Raw genomic sequence first — 27,125 nt, 5'->3', positions numbered from 1 at the left:
GTTTCACTACAGCACAGCATAGGTGTTAGCCATCGTGGTTCTTGTCCTACCCAAAAAGATTTTCATTTGGTTCTATTTCTCCACAGCCATTGACTATTTTTATTCCCCTTCTTAATATTGACTAGACACAGGACCCTAGAGTTTCAGATTCCATGCAAGATGCACCCATGTACAACAAACAACAAATACAGTCCTAAGCAAAGGTCTTTCCAGGACTTTGGGAGGTAGGAGGAATGACAAATTTTAAATTGGTCTGCCTACTCAACACTGAAACATATTTCACTAAGTCCACAGGCAGGAAAAGAGCTAGATGTGCTACGAGGCTGATATTTTACAGGGATTTTTACAGGGTTGTTTTCTTTACCATGAGCTTAACAAGAAAGCAGAAAAAGAGTGGGAAAAGTCCTGGTCTGAAACATCCATGTAGACATGCTTTGCTTCACTATATGATTGCCAATGCTAGGAAAAAATCATTTAAAGAGATAAAAAAAAATAAAAAATAAAAGAGATGCACAACACTAGGATCTGGAGGGAAGAAGCAAGCAGGGGGAAGGGCAGGGAAGGGAGTAAAGATCAGGAGATTTTAGAGGGAAGTTCTCATTGAACTTTATTAATACTTTAACTTAATAAAGTTCTAGTTCCAACTAGTTCCAACTGTAAAAGCAAGAGGGGGCCTAGACTGAGAAAAAAAGTCTGTAGAGAGAGATTAAACAAAGAGTTTGGATACAGAGCCTGGGGACTGACAGCTTTACTCCAACTCTGAAAAACCAAGGGCACAAAACTGCAAGTAGATCCATACAGTTGGATAGTACTTACTGACTTCAGTGAAACTCCGCAAGTGTACAGAATCTACCTTGTTGTGACCTATTTAAGTCAATGGGGAGTCCATCTGCACTGATTCAGCTGCAGGGTTGGGATCCGAGTGGGAAAGAAAGAACTAAACCTATTTGTTTTGTACTACATCCTATAGGACCCAATAGTTCACATATGCAAACCAATCTTGCATTCAAATAATGTAGGTTTAAAATATATATTTTAGGAGAACTGCAGAGAGGTCTTTCCAGGGTGCTGAGTAATTACAAAAACATATAGTTTGAACACATGCAGAAGCTGACCCTTAGCAGCCTGCTTAAAGGAGCTTGAAACTATCTGAACTACACAAAAAGAAAGAAAAACATGCCTGGAAGGGCTGAAAAAATCACTTCTGTAATAGATGACTTTTAAGTCAGAAAATGTTTGGCAGGCATAATTCTGAAGTGTTAGGGAAATGTGGGTGGTAACTGCTAGGGTGAAAGAGCAAATCGAGTCCAGTAAGATTTATAAAATGTTCACATAGGCAGTTAAAGGCTGGCACAGCCAGCTGCCCATCAAGGAAGAAAAAAGGTAAAGCACAGCTCTACACTTTGAAAATATGACAGTTTCTGATACTTTTCTTTGGCTTCCAACAGTCCAGCCTCCTCCTCTTGGTAAATCTGCAGAGAAGGTACTTGATTGTGTGCAAACCCCAACACCCAGTTTGGATACTTTTAGTCACATGTCATTCTGTTGACTTCCCCAGGCTTATATTAAGCTTCTGGCAGGACTGGTCCCCTTGTCAAAGTGAGCAGAACAATGACCAAATAAACCTGTCTGGGCCTATTTGTGTTTGGGTGCATGGGGGAGGTCTTAACTAGCCAAGACTAAATGCAGTGCCACTTAGGATTGTGTGTGGTATAGCCAATACAGATGAGGGAAGAGATGCTAAGGAACAGGGAGGGAAAGAAATAGAAAGATAAGAAGCAAGGGGGAAAAAGCACAGGTTCAGTCAGAATTGAGATTGTCACAGTTTTAGACTAAAAATATGTAGGGAACTCCTTTTGTCAGCCCGTTGAATATCATCAATCTGGTTATCCCTTCTAATGTTTTTGTGGAGCTTGGTGTTCCTGAAAAGCACAATTTACAGCAATTATAATTAGTTTATTTAAACTGGAGGCCAGCCAGCAGTCTTCCTGGCCTGATGCTGCAACATGCCAAGTTGGAAGGGGAGTGGAGGGTATTCAGCACCCCTTCAGGATTTGTGATCCTCTGTTAACGTCAGTCGGATCCTGTTTTTCCACTCACAGCAGGGCTCTATTGGGGCTTTCCAAATGCCCAGGGGTACATGAAAGTCATGAGTCTGTTTGGGCAATCCAGTTTGCTACTCACAGTTTCCACATTGAACTTCACCATAAACACCAAAGAGAAGCAACTTAATTAAATTTATCTGGAACCCAATACTGAATTAGCGTAACAAATACAAACATGCATAAAACATCCAATCAGGATCTTAAGAAGAAATTACAAACCTCAGTTCATATGCAACTGCATCTTGGAAAAACAACTTAAAAGTCTGTATTTAATAGGTTGTATTTCAATAGCACTCACTTTCCATCCAAACATCTAGAAGCAATTTTGTGTATATCAGTTAAACCTCACAATGCCGTATGCAAATATTATCCTCCCCTTTTATGGATGGGGGAAACTGAGGTACACCATCGGCAAAGCCTACATAGCAAGAAATTTGAAAATAGAACTTCTGATTCTCAATGATGTCCTTTAGCCACAATATCATCCTTAAGTCTCCTTCACGCTGATAGCTTTTGGAACTAGCTTTAAAAGATCCAGTGAGACACAGTGATGGGAGTGTTAGATAACTATACTAGATAGCTAGAGGCAACAAAAGTGATTAGGGACATATGGGGGAATTTCTAAACAAAAAGATTAAGACCAGGACTATTTTATTTGGGAAAGAAAACAGCAAGAGATGACAGACTTGAGGTATATAAAATAATGAATGGTATGAAGAAGGAAAAATAGGATGCCCTTAATAATACAGGGAGCAGAGGCCAGCTACTGGAATTTAAAAGGGCATCAGCTTCTAAGCAGATAAGAGGGTCACTCTAGCTTATTTATAAGCAACCTGTGGAACTCACAGCCGCAGAACATTGACACAAATAGCCTAATAAGGAACAAAAATAATTAAATGTGTATATGGATCTGCAGGAATAAGATTCAGAAGACTAGTCTCATATTTCAGATTATACTGATCACAAAAGGTTTTCTTTCCTTACTTTCCTGTCTCATAATGAACACAGGGTTATAGCATAAAGGAAACTATAGTCTGTACTGAAAACTGCCCCCCTCAGAAAAAGAATCACATGAGAAGTTTTTCAAAAGGAACAATATCCCTTCCTATAAGCAGACTACAGCTCTATTACTCTTCAAACTGTAGCTGTTTCTTATGCTGCTACTCTGATTGCCTGTACATTTTGGTTTGGTAGGGCACAGAGTAATGTACATTTTAAGAAACATACCAATTACCTTCTTGAGCAATGGGGAATTCTTTTCCAAACATGCAGCCCCTCTCTCACAATAATCATATCTCCTCCTGAGAAGGGTCTAGGCCTATTTATGACTCCTGATAAGATGATGACTTTCACCTGCCTTCAGCACTCCAGGTTCAATAAAAGAACTCAACTGCTTTTTCTCATATTTGTAGAGCTCCTGTCAACTCCATTTTCAAAAGAGTTACTCCCAGGAACAAGATTTTTCAAGTAAAACTTCAAATTCATTTTCACTCCATGGGTTTTAAAAAACACTGTTTCATTTACAGAAAAAAGTAGTTTGTAGAATAAAACACAGAGGTCCCCTCAATCTCTGTTTCAAGCACACTTTTGCCTTTTTCCTTCTTTCCCTGTCTTTTACTTTCTCCATTAAAAAGAAGAGGGGAGGTGAAGGATAAGGGAAGCCTATTTTTTATGTTTTAACTTTTTATTTAAAGTGAGAACTAAAAAATTCACAAGTTTAAATCCAAAATCATTAAAAATAAAAGTTCTATGTTTGACAAAAACAAACCCAACAGCTTTACTAGTGACAAGTTATTAAGATAGATATTTTTGCTATGTGTTGCATCAGAAAAGCAGCTGGGGTTACTACTAGAAAATTAATCATGCCAGTGGAAAGTCTTGATCAAAAACAGAAAGACTGGGGCTCTTGCTATTGCAGCAATAACATATTCCATTCATTAATTTAGCAAGATCCATCTTAAAACTACCTAGGAACATAGTGATTTGTTTCACCCAAAGTACTATTGGAAGACAATTTTAGAACCTCACTGTGCCAATGACTAGAACCCATATTCTAATTTTCAGCCTAAATTTATTCATGGCCATCTTATAGTTATGGTTTTGTGCCAGCACTGTCATTTAGCTTAAATAGTTGTTTTCCCTCTCTGCTATTTACACTAGATGTACATAAAGAACAATCATATTCCCTCCCTTTCTTGTGCTAGTCTCTTCTGATCTCCTCTCCTGTGATGGGATATCCACTCCCCTGATCATCTTGGTAGCCCTTCTCTGCACCTGCTCCAATATGACTTCATCTCTTTTGAGCATGTTTGGCCAGAATTGTACCCAGTATACCCAGATGAGGTCTTGCCAGTGCCTTGTACAATGGCATTAAGACCTTCGTATTCTATTGGAAATACTTCACCTGATTCATCCAAAGATTGCCTTTGCCTTATATAGGGTTGCATCATATTTGGGACTCAAGCCCATCCTGTGACTGACAAATATGTCCAGTTCTTTTCCTCCTGTGTTTTTCTAGTGATAAGTAGATGCTATTTCCATGTTTAAAGGAAATTCATATTGCTCAAATGCCCTCTAATCATCTTCCAAAAAGGTTTCTAAATTGAGCACTGAAAGCTCACACTAGCATTTGGGGGGGGGGAGGGGCACATCTCTGTTTCAAAGACAGCTTGTAATGTTCAGTTAAAGATCCTAATTCTCTTCTCAAGATGCTAATTTAATTTATTCCTATGGTGCTACTTCCTGATTTACACCAATGAAAGTAAGGTCTAATAGTCCATAGATGTTTACATTGAAGCTTAAGCTTAAGACTAAAGTGAGTGGAGAAAATGGTTAGAAGGAATGACCACCATTATAAAGACCAGCATTGAGAAATATAACTGAAAAAAATCTTGATTGTGATGGTTTTGGGCAAACTAGAATCCATTTTCCTAATGCCCTTGAGGCAGTTTTGCTGTTTCCATTTCATTTTTAAAAGCCTCCAGACCAAAAAAAAAAAAAAAAAAGCACTATTTCCCATTCAAATTTATTTAGTATGTTGGGAGGAAAGAACAAAAGGCAATGAATACTGTTGAAAACAAAGGTCCTTTGCTGTAGCAAGTACTTCAGGGTTTTTTTTCCTTTAAGATTGCCTTGAGCTACAAACATACCAACCAACCATCTATTTAGGGAGCTGCACTCCTTAAGCCTGCTGGCAACTCCTATTTATCAATGGGAGTAACTATATGAGCAATGGTCAGGAAATGGAGATTAGGTGAGCTGTTTATTCTATGTTGACTCAGAGCAGCTGAACAAGAATCAGAACCAAATTTGGGTCAGTCTGATAAGAGAGGTGTTTAATAGATTTTTTGAATAAAAGTTGTGATTAAAAGTCATGTTAGAGGACCCAAACATATTTATTAAAAATTGTATGAATATACATTGCACGTGCACAACATGCTAGTGCTTTTCACTGGGGGTTTGTTTTTTTTTAGTTTTTTTTAAAGATAATTTAGAGAAAAGAGCACTTTTACATCCGAGAAGCAATAAAATAGACGTTATTTGTGAATTGTGGAAATTGCTAAGCAGAGAAAGTTAAAATAAAATGAACATGTGTATTACATGTGGTTTTTCCCCAAACTGCAAATATAAGATTATATTCTATGAAAAGCAGGACAGCAAAATTATGTATTTTAATATACTGAGGCAAATTAAATCATGGCGTAAAACCATAGGAGTCTTTGGAATTATACCAGTGTTGAACTTTACCCTGGTTGTAAAAACAACATAAATGCAACGCAGACCAACAGAAATAGGCAATTTAAAATAAGAATGGTGTTTCTGTGAATAAAATACTAACTAAATTTGTTTGCTGGAAGGAAATCCAACTTGGCTGGACTGTAGCAGCATACAAGGGATCCAAAATAAGTAACAGCAGGCATCTTTGCAGAAATTTGCTTCTGACTGACATCTTTTTCTTTGGGAGCAGAGCAGTTGAATGCACATTGCAACTGAAACTATGGTGTACTGGACAGAGCATAATATGGGAAGCTAAGAAATTCAGCTTCAAAAAGCACCTCTGTCACTGTTACAGTGTGTGCTCCTGGGCAGATCGCAAAAATGTTCAGGGCCTGATTCTAATCTAATTTACATCATTTTTGTATAGTTCCATTGGCTTCAGTAAAATTGTCCCAAATTTACACCCTTGTAAGGCATTCTGTGCCCCTTTCCCCTATCAGGATAATGCCTAATTTACAGGAGCATTAGGGCACTGATCATCAGTCTCTTGAAATACCATAGAAGTGCTTAATATCATCATTAAGGAACCCAGTTAAATTTAGCTGCTAGCCAGTTACATGAAATGAGGAACCTGATATTGTATTTTGGTTGTGCAATGTTGTATTCAACAAAACACATGAACAGTAAACCCGTTAGTCAAAATCCATATGCATACATCCCTCCTCAAAAAATCTCTAAAAGCCATAAAAATAAAAAAAGGCAGAAGTCTCACTCCTGTCCAGCCTGGCTCATTGGAAATGCTGCCCGAGTATTAAATGAGTGACAGATAAGATATTCTCTTAATTGTGAAAGATTCTCATTTTATATCAGGCACTAAAACGAGTTGTGATGAGTTGAAATTTCCCTTCACATTACATTTTCTGCACACAAACTTCTCTTAATCCTTTCAATAAGCATTTGTATGCAGGTCAGTTACATGTAGCATTTCTTTATTGAATGAGAAGGGCAGCCTTTTTGCACACAAAAATGTAATCTTTCATTTCTGCATGAGTAAGGTTTTTAAAGAATGGAAGCTTCCATCATGCAAAGTCATCTGTTCCCAAGTTATTCCACCCTAAAACCAAATATCTCATCCAGTCTAAGAATCACTTCTGAGAAACCACACAAAGGCAACATTAACCATGAGCAACTAGTTCATATTTAAAAACCCAAAATTTGAACCATGCTGATAGGAAAAAATGGAGTCAAAAAAGATCTTAATGACAAAAATAATCTTAAATGGTCACAATAACTTATCTTTTCAAAAATGTATGTGATGACCCCTAATTTGAGGTCTCCAGAACTCAATTTGAATAAAGTCAGAGTGGCCAGTGGGATTGGACATGGAACTGGGGTCCAGATCTGATTTAAATCAAGATGCTATGGGAGCTGATGACCACGGTGGTGCAAAGCAGCAAGAGATCACAGTTTGTCCCAGCTAATCCCAGCTCTGTCATTTATGGGCTATATGGCCTCAGGCAAGTCAATGAACCTCTTTGTATCTCAGTTTCCCCATCTGTGAAATGGTGATAATACTTACATGCATTACATGGAGATGCTAAGGAATAGTTGGCATTTATCAGGTGTTTTGAATATTGCTAAATCCTTTGTTTTCTCACATGACCATCTTTAATACCCAGTTTTTAGTTCAAGCATTTCTCCTGTCCTGACCCAAGACCAAAACCCTGGGATCCTGATTCAATTTCAGTGGGAGTTTTCTTTGGAGTAAGAACTGAGCTAAAACTGCATAAAGACTTCTAGGATTCAGCTCAAATGTATCTTAGCCCCAAAAGGTATTTAGTTCCCTAGAGATTGAATACTTTTTTTAAATGGGCAAATAAAGCTCATAAAAGAAAAATCAAGGCATGGCCTTAGCGCCACTGTGTTTTGCTAAAGTTTAACTAGAAGAACATGCAAATTAACGGAGGCAGAGATGTTCAGGTGACAGTAAGAGAGATGTAAGTGTGAGGCATTGCCTCACCATGACTTCAGTTTAAAAAAAAAAATCAGAGGAAGTTGATCTCTGCAGTCACTACTCACGGCTGAGGGAATTGGGTGCGTTTCATCTGCAGAGAAGACTGAGGGGATTTAATAGCAGCCTTCAACTATCTGAAGGGGGGGTTCAAAAGAGGATGGAGCTAGACTGCTCTCGGTGGTGGCAGATGACAGAACCAGGAGCAACGGGCTCAAGTTGCAGCAGAGGAGGTTCAGGATAGATATTAGGGAAAACGCTCTCACTAAGAGGGTAGTAAAACACTGGAGCAGGTTAGCCAGAGAGGTTGAAGAAACTCCATTCTTGGAGGTTTTTAAAACCCGGCTCGACAAAGCCCTGGCTGGGATGATCTAGCTGGGGCTGGTCCTGCTTTGAGCAGAGGGTGGGACTAGACGGCCTCCCGAAGTCCCTTCCAGCCCTGCTGTTGTACGGCTCTGGGAACCAGGGAGGGCTGGAAACCGCGAGTAAACCCACTAAGAGGCAGCAGCGGCGAGGGACCTCTAGCGTGTGCCACATCCTCGCGTGCGGCGCTTCGCCCCTCACCAATAAATACGCCGAGACGGAGCAAAGAAAGAGCACCGCGGTGCCCGGGCCAGGCCGGCTCTGGCAAGAAACCCCTCCGAAGTCCCCTTCCCCGGGGTCCGCGCGGGCTCCAGCCCTCCGGCGGCTGCGCAGCCTCCCCCGGGCCCGCCCCGACGGGGCGCCCGCGCCGGCCCCGCATCGCAGCAGCGCCCCCAGCCCAGCCCCTTGCTCCGGGGAGCAGCCCGCCGCGTGGGAGGGCGCCAGCTGAGCCTGAAAAAGCGCCTGTGCAACACAGCGCTGCGGGCACCTCCATGCAGCAGAGCCCGCGCCGGCCCCGCTCACGCGAGGGGAAGCTTCGTGCTCCCGCTGCCGGCGCTGCTGCTCGAGGGACAGACACCTCGAAAGATTCCCCCCCAAAGCAGGAGGGGCACCCAAGGACCCGGCGCCGGTGCTGCTATTTGCCCCCCCCACCCCGCGGCTCCGCCTGCCGGCGAGGATGCAAAACAGGAGGCTGGCTGCGGGATCGCCTCAGCCAAGCCGCGGGGGTGGGGGGCAAGTTTGGGAGCACGGCGCTGGCCCCTTAAGCGCCCCAGCGGGGCGGGCACACGGGCCCCGGCTGCGCCCGGCAGTGCGCAGGCGGGAGCCGAGCCGAGCCGCGCAGGGGCGGAGCGGTCGCGGGAGCGCGGCTGCTCCCGTGCGCCCCCCGCCCCCTCCTCCCCCGCCGCCGGGTGCACGGTGCATCCTGCTCCCCAGCCCCGGGGCCATGCACACACACACACACACGCGCGCGCACACGCACACAATGGCGGCTCTCCTGCAGCGAGCCGGGAGGCGCAGACAATGCCCAGCCCAGCCCGGGCGATGCTCCCCGCCGCCGGGAAGCGCCCCGTGCAGCCCGGGGCAGGGCGGGGAAGGCGCCGAGCCGGGGGCGGCGGCGGCGGGAGTCTGCCCCAGCCCAGCCCGCACTCTCCCGGCGAGATGGAGGTGGGAGCCCGGCCAGCCCCGCGCGGAGAGGAGTGTGCAGCGCTCGCCCATTGCCTGGCACATGCGTACACGCGAGTTGCGCCCGGAGTCCCAGCCGTACCCTCCTTAGCAAATAATAACAATCCCAAACAGTCAGATCTTACCTGAAACATCGGAGCCACAAAGTGTCTCTCTCTCTCCCGCGCTCTCTTTTCTTTTCTTTTCTTTTTTTTGGGGCCTCCCAAAGTCCCTTTCCCTTTTTTTTCCTCCCCCCCCCCACCCCCACTTCCGAGATTTCTCTCTCCCAGCAGCGATCTGCTCTCCTCGCTACACCAGAGAGAAATGCAATAGCTTGGCTAAGGTAGACAGAACAAAATACAGAGAATAGTTGCTCCAGGGCTTTGAAACCCCTCAAGGCAAGGATCAGGATACAATTAGCTCATGTCTCTACCTCCAGTCTAAATCAATCTCCGAAAATAAAAGTTGAATTAAATTAAACCGATCGCACGGGCAGAAAATTGATCTCCTTCAAAATGTGCATATAAATACATATTCTCGTATGTAATTTTTTTTTCCAGGATTTTTTTTTTGGGGGGTGGGGGGGAGGAGGTTGGAAAAAACAGACTCGCTCCAGCCTCCAACTTGCTTTTTTACTCTCCTCTTGCACAGAAAAGCTGATTTTAATCGTTGTGATTAGTTTTGATGTAACGTTTCCGCGGGCGATTTCTGCAAATGGATGGAGTGTTTCTTTGCCAGAAGAAGGAAAAGCAGCAGATGATGATAATTATAAGGATTGTTGGTTGTTTCTTTCTTTCTCTCTTTTTTTTTATTTGTATTTAGATCTCTCTCTCCACTTTCTCAAGTTGACCTGACATTGCCATTGTACTAAGGTCGCGCAACTTGTTGATTAGGATCACCTCCCCGTTTGATCAAGGGATATGTGATAATTTGGCAAGAGAGCAACACATTTTCTGTTCCTTTGGCTATATAACTTCCCAAATGACGTGTATAAAAATAAGCACATGGAGCCTGCTTTGCCCCAATCAAGTCTGAATCAATGCCTGGGGGTGATACACAAACTCATTTCAAATGTTCAACCATGCAGAATTGCAGAAAGATTGAAGGAGTTTCACTGCATTTTTTTTAAACAGCAAAATTAAAAGAAAACAAATCCATGTAAGCAAATCCAGGAATTTACCATTGAGGTTCATGTGACATTGCTCACAAATGCTACTAACTTTCTTTCTTCAATTATCTAATTAAAAAGGAGCCGCCCAACACAGTTCCTCTTCTTGACTAGCAAGTTCCTCTGAAGAAAACTCAAGGAAAGGAGCTAAATCATTTTAAAATCCAATATTTGATTAGGCTTAATTTATTCCACCACCCTCTGAACCTCACCCTGTGGTATTTTATATATGGCTTTGTTCGATACTGCTCTCTGTGAAGGCTGTAATAATTTCCTTTTGGTTACAATGGGATATTTCGTTATAAACCCATGGGTCATCTCCCATTAGTGTCACATCCTTGCAGTATACTTTTTGAAACGGTATGTTTCTAAGCACTTCACAGTCCATTAAGTCAAAGACTTTGCTGACATTTCTTATGAAAAAGACCAGGCTGTAAGGCCAAAGCTGCCCAATAAAACCCATGAATAGAACCAGACACGTCCAGCAAATACCTGCAATGGTTTTTGTTTTGTTTTTCTAAAATATTTGATGCTTGAATAAAACCTTAGCGTAGTAGTAGTAGCAGTAGCAGTAATAGTAGTAAATCACCCTCTTCTCCCTTTGGCTATTTATTGTTGCAACCTATGAAAAATAGGGCATGACTTAATCACTTGCTTAGGAACACATTCAACCATTTTTAGTGGCAGTGGGTTGCATAGAAAGATTTTCCATTAGGAATCAGATTATTTTCAAATACTTTGTAATTACAATATGTAACACACACACATATATGGGCTACTTAATTGATTGTGGTTCCCCATTGAGGGAAAAACTTTGTTAAGAAATGCACACCACAATTCACTTCCTGGTTGCTCCCTCTCCTGCCTCCCTTGCATTTTCAAATGAATTTCCAATATCCTCTCAATTACTGATAATATCAAACAACAACAACTTCCTTTAACCTTTTACCTTCCTTTTACCTTCTTCTCTGGGGTTGTGAAATATGGTTAGTGTTAAATAATGTTTTACATGGTTAAATTTTAGTCTGAGTAGTTAAGCCATTTTCAACTACACAACATGGTGTTAATATGCTCAAAGAATTTTCTTTTTCAATTAAATGCAATAAGGCAAATTTCAAAAGTCATTCACCACATGCCATATGAAAGGGACAGCATGTAAAGTTTGACAAGACCTACATTTTGACCTAACTCTCTATTTTTATCTTCCATTGTGTCACTGCAGAATCTTTATGGTTCTTTGTATGTGTCTATTTTAAATGCTTCAATGCTCTCTTTCTAATAAATAAATAAAGCTATGCCAGCAGCCTGGCACTCATTAGCAACCTGAATAATGGGGAGAGAAAAAAATCAGTAAGGAAACAAATTTAAATTTTAAGCTTGAAGATTGCAAGCTTAAATAAGAAAAATGGGGGGGGAGGGGAAGGAACAGTATTCTTTAAAAGTTATGAAAATACCTCCACACTACTGTTATTTTACCTGCAGTGAAGAGTTTATCAAATGATGTCAGTGCTAGATAAGAAAAATGAATTTCCTTAAGAAGCAAGAGCAACATATATATTGTACCAAGAGGGCTCCTTTAGTAACACTTTCCTCTCTGAGTCAGAAAATCATGGCTTTAAATTTCACGTCAGGAGGTGAATTCCAATCCAGTGTTGACACTACAGTACACTGCAATACTGCTAGTAGAATATTAGAGAAGGGGTATGCTGCCCCCCTTTCAGGTTACGGTCCAAATTATTAGCTGATCTAATCCATAAACTCCTTGGGGCCGGGTTGGTAATTTTCTGTATGTTTGCCCAGTGCCTACTATGGTAAAATTCCAGTATGGCTCTCTCTTCTAAGGGATACCACACACACAAAAATGTAATTACAAATAAAATCTAGGTAATCCTTTAGAAGTCAATGGAGCTATCTATGGTGGTTCATAACAGGAACCATAGAGGAAAATAGAGCTTGATGTATTAAATGGCAGTCCCTTCAGCATGCCTCAAACTGGCTGTTTGAGGAAAGTTAAACATTCACTAAAAGAACAAGGGGAAGCCACAAAGTTCAAGTTATTCCCTCATACAGCATTTAAAGTCTCTGGCTATCTGTAATGCTTGTTGAGCACATAGAGCTAACTTTATCCTTGATGTGACCCTACTGGAGATTTATCAGGTATCCAGGTTGTAGCTGTATTGGTCTAGAGGAAAAAGCAATCAGGGCTCATGGTAGAGGTGATTTCTTTTATTAGACCAACAAGATTTTTGCAAAAAAAAATTCTTTAATTGCAAGCTTTTGGGCACAAACACCCTACATCAGGCATTGGAGAAAACATTGAAGAAGTTCTCCGGGGTAGAAATGAAAGTTCATGTTTCATAGGATTTCACAGAGGAGTCAATAGATGGAAAGCTCATTTGGGGAAGCAGAGCTCTGACACCTGATGAAGGGTGTTTGTGCCCAAAAGCTTGCAATGAAAGAATTTTTTTTGCAAAAATCTTGTTGGCCTAAGAAATATATCACCTTAACCATGAGCCCTGATTACTGGAGATTTGGGCCTACATGACTGACATCAGTAAAGTCACGCAAGGGATAAATTTGACGCCAACTGCCTGCCAGAAATGTCTATACAAGTTATATTGCCTGTGTTTACCTTTATTAACTTCTTTGGGGGAAGAGGAGGTACTTTGCATAAAGAGATAGTAAATAAAACCAGATTCTGTTCTATTTTATTTGGAGTTATCTTGTTTAAACAAGTTTGCACAAAACTGTATTGTGCTTGTGAATTATGAATATTTTACTTAAGCTGCATAACAACATTAATGAGCTCAAACTGAGCTCAGTTTTTGATTTCTGAATTTCTCAAACCATCACCTGCTTATAATTAGCCTCTGGAAAATTATGATAAGTTTGTTCTATATCATTATCAATATTACCAGTTTGGAAAATTGCAGCTTTTTGAAGAAAAGTCTTCTAACGGCTGTGCAGATCATATGTGTCCATTCGCTGAAGGGCATTATTTTTTACTTAACTGTGATCCTGTCTGGAAACAAGTACAGAGGCTATTCTCAGGAAGGTGCTTATGTCAGCTTGACCTTCTTTTCAAAGTGTTCCCCTACAGTTACATAACTTTCATACCTGTTGTAATCTATGATTAAAAATACTACTACTACTAATAATAATAGCAACTACATGCACAAGTAAAAGCTAGTAATAGCTGCATTAGACATTCCAGAAAAGGTTGGATTTTTTTTGGAACAAACATGTAAAGGAATTACACTAGTATTTGGGGACAGATTTGTGGACACAATTCCCTATATGCCTTATTTTCTGATGAGTGATTGAAAAATACATTTATTTATATGTTATTTGTAGTTTATCCCAATACCTTCATAGGTTTCAAGTGTTATATTTTTGCAAACTTGTTTAATTAGTATAAGTGATATTATTACATCAGGTCTTTCCCCACAGCCAAGAAAAAGAGCAGAAAAAAACTTCTGGTCAAAAGTCCATCAAAAGGAAGTAGGGGAATTAATGCAGATACACTTTTTCCAACCCAAAGCATGTATGGTCTGATACTTGAGAGCTGTATGAAGTTACAACGCAGAACGTTTGGAATTCATAGATTCATAGATTCATAGATGTTAGGGTCGGAAGGGACCTCAATAGATCATCGAGTCCGACCCACTGCATAGGCAGGAAAGAGTGCTGGGTCTAGATGACCCCAGCTAGATGCATATCCAACCTCCTCTTGAAAACCCCCAGGGTAGGGGAGAGCACCACCTCCCTTGGGAGCCTGTTCCAGACCTTGGCCACTCGAACTGTGAAGAAGTTCTTCCTAATGTCCAATCTAAATCTGCTCTCTGCTACCTTGTGGCCATTATTTCTTGTAACCCCCGGGAGCGCCTTGGTGAGTAAAGCCTCACCAATTCCCTTCTGTGCCCCCGTGATGAACTTATAGGCAGCCACAAGATCGCCTCTCAACCTTCTCTTGCGGAGGCTGAAGAGGTCCAGGTGCCCCAGTCTCTCCTCATAGGGCTTGGCCTGCAAGCCCTTAACCATACGAGTGGCCCTTCTCTGGACCCTGTCCAGGTCATCCACATCCCTCTTGAAGTGTGGCGCCCAAAACTGCACGCAGTACTCCAACTGCGGTCTGACCAGCGCCTGATAGAGGGGAAGTATCACCTCCTTGGATCTGTTCATCATGCATCTGCTGATGCACGATAAAGTGCCATTGGCTTTTCTGATGGCTTCGTCACACTGCCGACTCATGTTCATCTTGGAGTCCACTAGGACTCCAAGATCCCTTTCCACTTCCGTGCCACCCAGCAGGTCATTTCCTAGGCAGTAGGTGTGCTGGACATTTTTCCTCCCTAGGTGCAGCACTTTGCATTTCTCTTTGTTGAATTGCATTCTGTTGTTTTCTGCCCACTTGTCCAACCTGTCCAGGTCTGCTTGTAGTTGTTCCCTGCCCTCCGGCGTGTCCACTTCTCCCCATAGCTTTGTGTCATCTGCAAACTTGGACAGAGTACACTTCACTCCCTCATCCAAGTCGCTGATGAAGACATTAAAGAGTATTGGTCCAAGGACCGAGCCCTGCGGGACCCCATTGCCCACACCCTTCCAGGTCGAAGCCGATCCATCCACCACGACTCTCTGGGTGTGACCCTCTAGCCAATTTGCCACCCACCAGACTGCGTAGTCATCCAAGTCACAGCCTCTTAATTTGTTCACCAGTATGGGGTGGGATACCGTATCGAAGGCCTTCCTGAAGTCTAAGTATACGACATCCACCCCTCCTCCTGTGTCCAGGTGTTTTGTAACCTGGTCATAAAAAGAGACCAGATTAGTCAGGCATGATCTGCCTGCTACGAACCCGTGCCTGTTTCCCCTCAGCATAATTTGTCCTGCCGGGCTCTCGCATATGTGAGCCTTGATAATTTTTTCAAAGACTTTGCCAAGGATGGAGGTGAGACTGACTGGCCTATAGATGCCTGGGTCCTCCTTCCTCCCCTTCTTGAAAATGGGGACCACATTGGCCCTTTTCCAGTCCTCCAGGACTTGGCCCATGCGACACGAGTGTTCAAATATTCCCGCCAGTGGCTCTGCAATGATGTCAGCCAGTGCCTTCAGCACCCTCGGATGGAGCTCATCCAGGCCTGCCGACTTAAAGGCATCCAGTTCTTCCAAGTGACTCTGCACCATCTCAGGGTCTACGCATGGTAGTCTGGCGCCTTGCTGCTGCCTCTCTACAACCCCAGTGAGAGACTTGTCGTGCCCCTCTCTTAGGAACACTGAGGCAAAGAACTCGTTGAGGAGTTCAGCCTTGTCCCCCCTGTCCGTCACCAATTGCTTCTGCCCATTTAGCAGGGGTCCTATTCCTCCCTGGGCCTTCCTTTTACTCCCTATATATCTAAAGAACAATTTCTTGTTATCCTTTACTTGGGATGCCATCCTCAGCTCCATGGTAGCTTTGGCCCGTCTAACTGCCTCCCTACAAGCGCGAGCAGAGGAGGTATATTCGTCTTTGGTGATCTCTCCCTGTTTCCACTTTTTATGTGCTCCCCTTTTGGCCCTTAGGCTGCCCTGGATTTCTCTGGTCAGCCAGGGAAGCCTCCTGGCCCCTTTCCCTCTTTTTCCTCGCATCGGGATCGTCTCCCTTTGTGCCCGAAGGATCATTTCCTTTAGGGACAGCCACCCTTCTTGGGCTCCCATCTCTTCAAAACTCCTACTCTGCAGTGCGTCCTTGACTAATCGCCTGAGTTCATTGAAATCAGCTTTCTTAAAGTCTAGCACTTTCATCCTACTAGTTACCTTACCCACTCGACATCTTATGAAGAATGGATATAGCATCAATGCTTCATATTTGTCATATTGTGCTCTATGGTATGGCATGATAAAACCATACCTTGTATGGCAAATAAATCCAGAGAAAGAAGTGTTGTATCTCTTTATGAATTCTACCTTCATAACTTCTATCCTGTCTTGCAATTGCTCGAGTACCAACAGGTTGGGACAGCCTGCTGTCTCCCAAAGGAGGTGGCTGCATCACAGAACAAGAATCATCACAATCTCTAGCATCAAGGGTTGCTCAGTTTTCTATCTAACTTTAGCCTCCCTTCAAATTTTTTTGTGGGAGAGCATAATCTGAGCCTACAGTTTGTAGCTACTTTCATGTAGGCTATATTGCTTTGCTTTATTATACTCTGCCATACAGCAACAGACTACCTAACTTCAATGCTCCCCAGGCTACCAGGCCTTTCTACAGACCCAGTTGACAGCTGTGTCCCCTCAGCACCACAGACCACATTATCACTGGATCAGATAACATGAACTATGACATCCAGGTTTCACTGACCTGCTCCTCTCAATATCACATCCACCATCACTACTAGGAGTCCCCTTCTACTGGGTAATCCCCATGTAAAGGAGTGAATGGACACCATTTCAAAATCAGTTCCAGAAACAACTCAAAAGCCTGTGGCAGAACACTTTAATTCTTCTGGACATTCCATCACTGATTTCAGAGGAGCTATCTTGAAACAAAAGAACTTTAAAAACCAACTCGAAATTGCTTAAGAAAACATTAGAATGGGTTGTATTACCACACTTTTAACCGGGACTCTGATTCTTATCCCATTACCTGGACCAGCTGTTATCTCCAGTGTTCCTCAGGGTGTTAACTGCTTTGTTCATCTTATACCATCCAATCAACCACTCTCTGGGCACAGCTACACAAGATGCTTTACTGCACAGCAGACTAATTTGCTGCACAAATTCAGTGTATTCAGTCACATTCATTGCACATGTAGACGCATCCTCTTTCCCTCTCTTAGCAGGACCCTTCCTTGCCTACCACCTCTTTTCCTTCTGTATAAAATGCTTTCTTTCTGCCAGTCATTTCATAGACTCTGACAAACTAGGCTGTTGTCTACAAAAGCTTACTCCTCTGAGCCAGCTAGTCTCTAAAGTGCCACCCTGCCTTACCTTCTGCCTTTATCACAGAAGATGAAGCTTATTTTACTTTCTGCAGTAGATATGATTATAGAACACCTGGTCATAGTCTTCTCTGGAAAAAAAACATCAGTGTACTCAGCAAGCTCTATGCAGTTTATCATATGGATTCCTGAGGCACCAACACTCCATTAAGGACAGAGGATTTGTGATCGCAGTGAGAGAAGAGAAAAGGAAGCATCTTTCAGCTATACTCATGATGCAAGGACCTCAGAAGAATTCCATGGGAAGGTTCCCTCAGTTCATCCTCCTGCAGTGGGGTACGTTCAGAGCCCATGGATAGGCCACAATCCTATTGGCATCAATGGGAACCACAGATGCTAAGCATCTTAGAAAATCAGACAACAAAATTTAGGCACAAAAATATGAATTTAGGCACATAACTCTAAACACTCAGACTTGAACATATTGGCCATGGTGTTATTGGCTCCTATCTACATCTGCACCTTCCTAAGCCAAAGATAGAGTATCAGTTAGTACTTGAAAGAATATAATGAACCTTGGGAAATCCTTTGTACTTATGGGAACTATGCTATATAGTGATGCCATTCCCTGGCTTAAGCTATCATTTCCTCTTGAAACCCACATAGACACAAGTTATACAGTGACTTGCAAAGACGAGTTTCCTGGGAGAGAAGGCCGACAGTGCCAGGTTGACTTTGCTTCCCATCCTTAAAATGTTTTACTGTCTTGTATACTGCAGAACAGGGGGTGAGATACCACCTTAAGCATTATTTAGAAATCATGAATGCGGACGTCAAGTCACCATTCACCTTGTCTATTCCCATTATTTTCACTGAATTTCCTCACATCATCCTGTACAAAGAAGCCCTCTACTAAACTGTTTAATTCTGACCCTTTAATATTTTTATGAAGTAATTCAGATGTCTTTGTAGTTATTATAAGCCTTTTAGTGTATGATATTGTGAAGTACTAGCACAGTGGGATGTGTAAGTATCTTTGGCAATCAGGCTAATGAATCTGGGATCTGATCTGAAGCACACTGAATAAAGAACATAGTACATAACCTAAAGTGTATCTTATGTGTTAGTACAAATTGCTCTTAAAATGTTCCAGTTTAACTGCTTAGCTGTTCTAATTAAAGGCTACCCTGAGACAAAGATGGGTGAGTGTGGATCTTCCTGGGAAGTAAAATAAATATTTTATAAGTTAGATTTTACTATTCATATCCCAGTGTCTTGTAACAAGCTGCAGAAGATCTGAAGATAGTTCTATTTGCAGTATAATTTGCCTGATTCTCAGTTCATCTGATTCAGAACCACTTAGCTTTGCTTCACTGTCCTACTGCCTGAACCAGAACTGTTCATGAGAAACCCTTCCGTACAATAGAAGCACCTTTAGGGCATGATATAAATTTATGTAAGTGTATCTCTTTGTGCATCCTTTGGGTGTCAGAACCTCTCGGCTTTGCTAACCATAAAAAGTATTCTGTTATCACACCTACATACACACATATAGATTATGAACAGATTTTTTTAGTTTGTTCTTTTTATAAATAGAAATTTTTTAAAACTACCTATTCTAAAAAATGCATCATGACTGCATCATGAATCAGAAATTAGATTCAAATTGAAAATATAGCTCTCTGTATTAAAAGTTTTCCAGCAAGTGTGAGATGTTAAAGCAGTGAACACCAAGACAAGTGAATCCCAGTCAAACATATCAGACTAAATTGGGGAAAATAGCTCAGAAAAAGAAAAGAGAAGAAAGCTTAAGCTGTTAACATTTGAATTCAAACCTGGATTTGCATAGTCCTAAGTCTGGTGGTATGTAGGTTTGGGAACTTCTGCAAGGTTTGACAGCATAGAGCCAATTATTAAAATTATTAAAATTTGGATCTGGCTTTGAGATTTTGACTATCTCCAAGTTTCAGAGATTTCCAGGTTTTTGGTTTTACAGATCTCTGAAACAGAGGCAAACATGATTGGAAGGGAACTCAAGATGTTATTTAGTTCAACCCTTGCTTCCCCTCAAGATAGGATCATCGTTGTCTAAACCATCACAGAAAAAACCCTCCCAGTCACAGAGGCTAAGTACAGACATTTAGGAAGCCCACGGTGAAAATGCTCTTAATGTCGTGGTTTACTCAAAGTCCCCCCTTTAAGTTGCAGGGAAACAATATGTCAGCCCTTGTGGCGTGTGTGGGGAGGGAGGAGAGGAGGGCTTGGAGCCTGCCTGCATGGCCAGAGCACAGCAGGTAGGGGCGGCTCTCACATGCCTCTCAGCATGGCCCGTGAGCTCCATGGGCTGCCAAATACTCCTGAGTGGAACCAAACAGCTGAGCTGCCCCTAATTGGTTGGCAGGGACACATACATGATGTCAGATGCCTGGATTTTGTGTGTGTGTGTGTGTCAGATGCATATATATCCTCCCCCCACCCCAGTAGTGGTGGCCTGCAGAAGGCCATTAAGCCCTGGCTGACTAGCTCACCCATGTGGACCAGGAGCCCTCCCTGGATGAGTAGGGTTGGAGGGCTTTGAGTGCCCACACCCTGGCACTGGGCCGTGGGTATCTTGCTACCAGCTCCTCTAGCCCTGTGTCATAGGCACCACTGCCCACAATCCAGACTGCCTAGGCATCATTCCCCTTCTCTCCCTCCCCAGCACCCACAGGGGCACACAATGGGGTGTAGGGGGATGCAGTGCGAGGAAGAGATGTGCCTGAGTTTAAAATGTTGTAGCTGCAAAACTTTTAGTGCATTTATTAAACAAAAGCTGTGCAAGAACTTGGAACCTTCTTCTTAGCCAACATTGAGAGAGTGGGGAAAGACCCTGGTGCACAGGGCGGAGGGTGGGCAGAGGGAAAGGGCAGCCATGGGGCTCAACTTAACAAACACAAACTGCAGTGCTCAAAACTGCTGCCCTTGGTTTAATTAAATGTTGCAACTGCCAACATTTTGTGTGCATAATAAAGAACAACTGTGGAATGTTGCCTGCTTCAGAACTTGGACCAGAGCCCAGGGGGCTGCCATTCCTTGCAGAGGCTGTGCTGCTCCCCAGAAGTGGGACAATGTCCTGTAGTGGCCTGGCCCAGTGGGCTGATGAGACACCCTCTCACTCCCATGTTCTTTTTGGAGACCTGTGCCTATGCTGGTGACTGCCAGCAGCCAGGGTAGTGAACTGGCTCTGGAAGGATGGCTGAATCAACACTGTCCCTGGCAGCAGGTCTCAGGGAGCCTGGTCCCTGTCCCCTCCTGCAATAATGCTTGCTGGAGTGAGCCCCCTTTGGATGCTTTCCTGGCTCATTGGACCACAGATCAGCGGCTCCCATGTGCCATATATCCTGTCCCAGCCCCTACCCCCCACATGCCCCAGCATCTCCCAGTCAATGTGCAGTGTAGAACATTCCCTCATGGCTGCCATTAAGGGCCTCGTCCCCATGGGACTCTCGGGCATAATGCCTCAGGGAGGCACCTGAGGAGCTCTGGCAGCAGGGCTCTCCATACCGGGGGAGAGGTGGGGCAGTGGGTAGGCATCAGACTGCCCTACCACTCTGGCTTGAGAAGTTAATGGTCTCCCCATGGCTGCCACTCAGGGGTTTTATAGTTGGCTCCCAAGCAGTCTTTGACCCAGTGCATAAAGTTCTTATCCTAGTGCTGTGACTCTCAGCTCCATAGCAGTGCATGTGACCTCCCTCTGAGAGCGGCTGGCCATCTGTAGACCTCATTCTCAGACCTTCACAGCATGTTCCCTGTCTTGGGTAGCTCATTTAAGTGCCACAACACCACAGGTGCAAGCAGTCATGAACCCATCCATTCCAACCCCACCACTTTGAGGGTCCCTTTTGGTCCTCATATCACTGGCATTGTCTACACATGTCTCCAGCATTCTGCAGGTGTCTGGCTGACCATCTTGGATCTAGAATCTTGGGCACCAAGACTGGGCTTTCCGTGCACAAATGCGGAGCTTACAGACAAGGGAGACACCACAGGACCACTGGTGAGTCTCCTGTTCAGACCCTTTCCCCCTCCCAAGGCTGGAAGCTATGCAGCTTCTCATGACCTCATGCTGACCACAATACAGAATGCCTAAGTTCTGCCTCCTACCTGGGAAAACCTGGATGCCTGGGTTCCATCTCCCTGCTGCGGGAGCCAGGAAGGCTGGAAAACCCAAGCATCAGGGCCCAGAGGTATAAGTCTTCTCTGGTTCTCCAGGAGGAGAGGGAAGGAGGAAGTGGGGGCAGGTTTGCTAGGGAGAATTCCCTTTTCCCGCTGCATCTTACTTGAGTGGTGCTTATTCCTAACTACTCTGCGAAACAGCTCCTAGTCACCAGCGAAAATGCACAGTTTTGCCTGTTGGTTACACCTTGGCTGGGAGGCTCAAAAAAACCCTTCAGTGTATATTGGGGTCTATCTGGGTTAGGGTTTGTGTCAGGTGGATCTGGGTAAACATTTTGGCTTCTCTTAGGAAAGCAACACAACCTTGAGGGATAGGGCAGTCTGCTGTCAATTACCCAGATTTATCACCCCACTCGTAATACAAACTGATGAGCTCCCAACAATAGTAGGGGAGACTGAACTTGGCACCTCTGCTTCATTCTAGGCCAGTGGCATGAGGGTTGGGGGTGGGTGAAGGTGATTGAAAGGCACAAGGTCAACGAGGAGCATCAATAAATCAGTATCATTAGTTTTACCTGTGCCCAATCATTGAGCCAAGAGCATGCTGAATATCAGAGCAGGCAACTATATCCTTCCCCATGATTATAACCAACATACCAAGGAATCACATTAGACCACCTCCTCACCTATGAACATCACATTCAGGAGGTCAGCAAAGTCTCTGCATGGGTATCTGTCTTACGACATTTAGCCAGCATGACATGGGCTGCCAACTTCAAAGTGCTCAGAACCACTGCACTTGCAATGGCATGTACCTGAGCAGATTACTGTGCTCCTGTATGGTCCAGAAGTTGTTGCACTAAAAAGCTCGACACTGTACTTAACAGTACTCAGAGACTCATAAAAGGCTGCACAATTTGCACACATAGGCCACGTCTACACAAGATGCTACTGTGCATTTATTATTTAGTACTTGCATAAACAGTGTCTTGTAACAAGCTGCAATGTCTTGTATAAGTACTAAATAAACAAGTACTAAAGAAGCACTAAATAAATGTTCAGTAACCTGAGTTACTGTGCAGTAGCCCTGGTGAACACCTTTTTTATGATGCTACTGCATAGTAGCCTAATACTACTGTGCAGTACCATCGCATTAAGATTTTTGCCATGCGATGGTACTGCACAGTAGTATTGGGCTACTGTGCAGTCAGTGTCTTGTGTAGACATGCTCAGGCAGATGTATTCCCTTCACTCTTAGACAACAGAGCAAGTGACGTAAGAAGACAGACACTAACCTGCTGCTAGGTTTCTGGGCCCCATAAGGAGTCTGGTAGGCTGGGTACTATGATCTTGTTTGTTGCACCAACTTTAGATAAGGACTGAATAGAAATGAAATGATTGGTCAGAGTAAATTGGCTTGAAATCTATTCCTACAGGATTTTACACCAACCCCAAACTAGTCCCTCATTGGGCACAACCTTGACAGACAAGCGTGGGTCAAGCTGAACAGACTGAGGTCTGGATATGGACGCTTCAAAATAACAATGTACATGACAAGCATCTTGGACAGCCCTGTGTGAATGCAGAGTCCACTATTAGCTTGGCACTTAATTGAAAGCTGCAATCTTTACAAATGCCGAGATGGGGTAGATGGAATCAGAACATGGAATGAGTGGTGATACCAGACAGTAACTTATAGCTGGCCGGAGGGAACAAGTGGTTTGGGTTTGGAAACAGGAACTTCTCTGACTCTTATCAGTGACAGCCAGAGAAGTAAAGCTCTGGCCAAGGCTAGACCACTGCCCCTGACGGGGGTGAGCAGGGTGTCACTAAGCCCCATGGCTTAGTGGTGGAATATGATGTAATGTGAGTTGTGATGTGATCTGGCACACGTTTGTTACAGTGCTGAAAACTGATACCACCTCCATCCCAGGTTATCTGAGAATGGGATCTGCCATTTTCACAGCACTCTATGTGTCCTGACCGTCTGTTCAGTTACAGCTGTAGAGGGCTGTCTATGCACCTACCATGCAGTAAGTGCAGCTTCTGTACCTGGTTAGAGATTCCACAGACTCTCTAGTTAATCTGTTTCAGTTTTTAACTACCCTTGTAGTTTGACTGTTTCCATAACATCTAACCTAAAGAATCAAACTTGGTTCATCCATGTTGGAGGCAAGAATTCTACCATTGAATCAGTGACCTCATCACTGAACCAGTCACTAAAAGGCAACTTACAGATGTGAAGAAAGAAACCTAAGAACAGTGCTTTGCTTTAGGTTTGGTGTGCCTCTGCACTGAGCGCAGCACATGCCCAAAAGAAGCATTGCGTTATTTTGACCCAGCTTGCCCAATGTCTGTATAGATCGCATGCTTCAGCAGGGCTTTTTGGTGCTTTTATCTAATAGCTGATTGAATCAGCTATTAGATAAAAGCATCAAAAAGCCCCGCTGAAGCATGCGATCTATACAGACATTGGGTAGCAGGGTCAAACTAATACGCTTCCTCTTCTGGTAAAGCGCTGTTTTGTTTTGCTTTTTTCATGTCAGTCAGCAGCCTATTAGACATTTATTGGAGAAATTTCAGAAACAGCTTGCTGCTTCCCTAAGGTTGATTTATTGCTGATACACATCTTTAAAATGGTTCTTTTTAAGAGCTATCCATTGCATAGAATCTTCTGCTGAAGTAGGAAAGGCCCCCTCTATTATTTATTTTCCAAAAGCTCAGCCTTTATATTATATTTCTGTTTGAATGGGGAAAACTTAGCAGGTGGATCATATTTCCAGCTTCATTAAAGTTGTGTATGAGTGGCAAAAACATATCACTAACAGCTTTGCTCCTTGTTTGTAGAAACAGGGATCTATGGAAAGCAGCTCTGTCTTTCTGTTTGGAAGTGTCTGGCAAACTTCCTGTTTTTGTTGATGAATTTTCTATTTCAACCGATCTATAAACAGTGGAGTTTGCACTGGTTCCTGATTTCACATTTGTTTTACACCTCTGTAGTATTGTTGACTTCAGTGGACTTAGCAGTCTCACTGGGAACAGAATGAGGCCATACATGTTTATGGCTAAATTTATATACAGGATGAATCATGTACTAGTACAACTACAGCGAGCTTGATTCTGGATTACATATGTAAGGCACTGCTACTGCAGTTCTGGTGGTAATTCTCAAATGACTGACTAAATCACACCAATCCAGCATGCCAGATATTTCTTTTTACACCAGAAATAAACATATGTTTACAGGAAATGGTAGTATTAGTTCTTCAGCATAGTGGTCTTCCCATTAATTCATTGTCCTGTCTGTGCCAGATCACCAGGGGTATCTTTACCCATACATGGCTGGTCCTGCTACGGTGACTAGGGGATCACAAAGAGCACCACAAATTTAAAAAGGATTTCAGTTGGCTATATATGAAAATCCTTCTTTTCTTTCCCTGCCCTATACCTGTAATGACTACAGGAGTCAGGATCTTGTGCTTCAAGTGCATGAAAATAGGCACAATAATATCTTAAGGCAAAGGCTGAGTAAATCTATGGATGACAAGTGCCCCACTAGAAGAGCTCCAACACTGTGAAGAATCATACTCCCATTTCAGAGTGACCCTTTCTACTCCTGACATGCACTGGATGGATTTTGAGGGATTTCTATCTTATCAGCCAGCTTCCTGGCTCAGCTGCTTTGCTTCCCTGAGTCTCCTGGTTGCACAATGCTGGAATGACATGCCCAACAAATGCATTTAGTTAGGTGATCATCAGTATTAGGGAAGACAAACAAATTGCTATTTCAATGCTCTACATGCCAGACATAAGCTTGGGAAAAAAGTAGTACAGAAAAGTGAGCATGGCAGGGGTCTCTCGCTAGGGAATATCACCATGTTGCATGTTGTTAAGTTTACCTCTGCCCTGGATAGGTCTTGTCATGCAGGTAAAGAGTTCCCAATATGGATGCAGCTTATAGTGGCAAATATACTGTCTGTAGGTGCATCTACATGAGGCGCTGTAATGCACAGTAGCCTATTTTACTGTGCATTAACTTGTCACGGCAAAAATAGTGCTAATGCACTAATGAGTAGTAGAATTAGTCCACTGCGCATTAAGCATCTAAAAAAAACCTGTTTGGCTTTGCTACTATGCATTAGCATGGGCTAATGCACCTTGATGTAGTACCTCATGTTAGAGGTACCAAACTTAATGTGCAGTAACAAAGGTGCATTAATGAATGTGTAGATGTGTCCAGTATAGCTGATTCCCCTATCTCCCATTCGCAGAAAAGCAAGCACAGATTTGCTGGCATAATCATGTCTACAGTTGGTTTCTTGTCAGCACACACAGTAAATCAGGGTTGCAAAGAGGAATTTCTGAAAACAATCAGAAGGTATCATAAATATTGATAAACTATGCACTTTTATCTGGTTTTGCTGTGACTCAGCAGTGATTCTTCAAAATCCATAATAAAATTATTCCCCTAGCTATAGCTATGAGATCTTTATTAGCTTCTCTCCGTTTCTGAAAAAAATGACTTTTCTTCTGTAATTAATTTTGAATTTTCAGATCCCATATATATAAAAGGTTGGCGCATGTGTCAAATGTGAGCTGGACTTATTGGTTGGAAACCCACTGAAGTCAATGAGATCCTTGTAAGTGTATCTAAGCAGAATGAGGTAATCAGCCATGTTAGTCTGAAGTTAGGCAGAAAGCAGGACAGGGTAGCATTCTTCATAGTTTTTCATAGGCTGTAGCTATAGCCTTCAAAAGCTCATGCCTCTCTGAATTAGTCCATAGGGTTCCACACTGTCTACCCTTCTAAGTAGAGTGGTGCCAGTGTTTAACAGCTTACATTTTTCCAAGATAAATTTCATTTGTATTTAACTCTGACAACTGTTATCCTTAGCAACATCACTTACCATGAATAATAACAACAATTGATATGAAAGCCCCACATTTAACACCTTTCTGAGATGCAGTCAGCCTACCAGTCCTTCAAGATACTGAGTACCTCCTGGAAAATACCTTACAGGAGGGTGAATTACAAGTAAGTCTGTTCAACTCTCTGCAAGAATCAACTCCATTGAACAACTGTAAGTCCATGCTGAGACTTTGTTCATTATCCTCTGGTTGTTTATTTTCCTTACTGCTACATAGAGAGTGTATCTACATGAGATGTTTACTGCACAGTAGTCTAGTTAGCTGCAAAGTGAAAGTCTTGGCATCTACATGTGCACCCCTATTAGGCTGGATTAAACTAATATATTCCACAGCAGGATAGTACTTGTAAATGCAGCAATGCATATGCAGACACTTGAGGGGCTGGCTTGGCCACAAGGGTGTTTCAGTGCCTCACTAGCCCCACACTGAAGCGCCCTTGTGCCCCAGCCAGCCCCTCTGCATCATGTTGAGCTGGGGAGAGCAGCCCTGGACTGGCAGGCTGATCCCTGGGCCCCGCTTTCAGCTAGGGCTGCTCTGCCCCAGCTCAATGTGCTGCACTCCTGGGTACATGTACAGAAGGGTGCTCAGCAACAATAAGC

At 43.1% G+C, this 27,125-nt stretch overlaps 1 protein-coding gene and 1 long non-coding RNA gene across 3 annotated transcripts in view; one reads left to right on the top strand and one right to left on the bottom strand.

The window, feature by feature from the left end:
* KCTD1 (potassium channel tetramerization domain containing 1) overlaps nt 1-9,628 on the bottom strand; it is a 156,228-nt gene extending 146,600 nt beyond the window's left edge. For both annotated transcript variants that reach the window (XM_014595239.3, XM_014595240.3), the window contains exon 1: nt 9,504-9,628. Coding sequence is in view for 1 of the 2 variants with exons in the window: in XM_014595240.3 (XP_014450726.1) it covers nt 9,504-9,512 (9 nt within the window). In the remaining variant the exon portion in view is untranslated. The remainder of the gene's footprint in view (nt 1-9,503) is intronic.
* Nucleotides 1-27,125, top strand: part of LOC132249327 (uncharacterized) — a 257,790-nt gene that overhangs the window by 34,921 nt on the left and 195,744 nt on the right. The window lies entirely within an intron of this gene.

Source organism: Alligator mississippiensis, chromosome 3 (genome assembly GCF_030867095.1).
Source record: "Alligator mississippiensis isolate rAllMis1 chromosome 3, rAllMis1, whole genome shotgun sequence".
Taxonomy (NCBI): domain Eukaryota; kingdom Metazoa; phylum Chordata; order Crocodylia; family Alligatoridae; genus Alligator; species Alligator mississippiensis.
The sequence above is the reverse complement of the archived record's forward strand: the minus strand, read 5'-3'. Positions and strand labels throughout refer to the sequence as shown.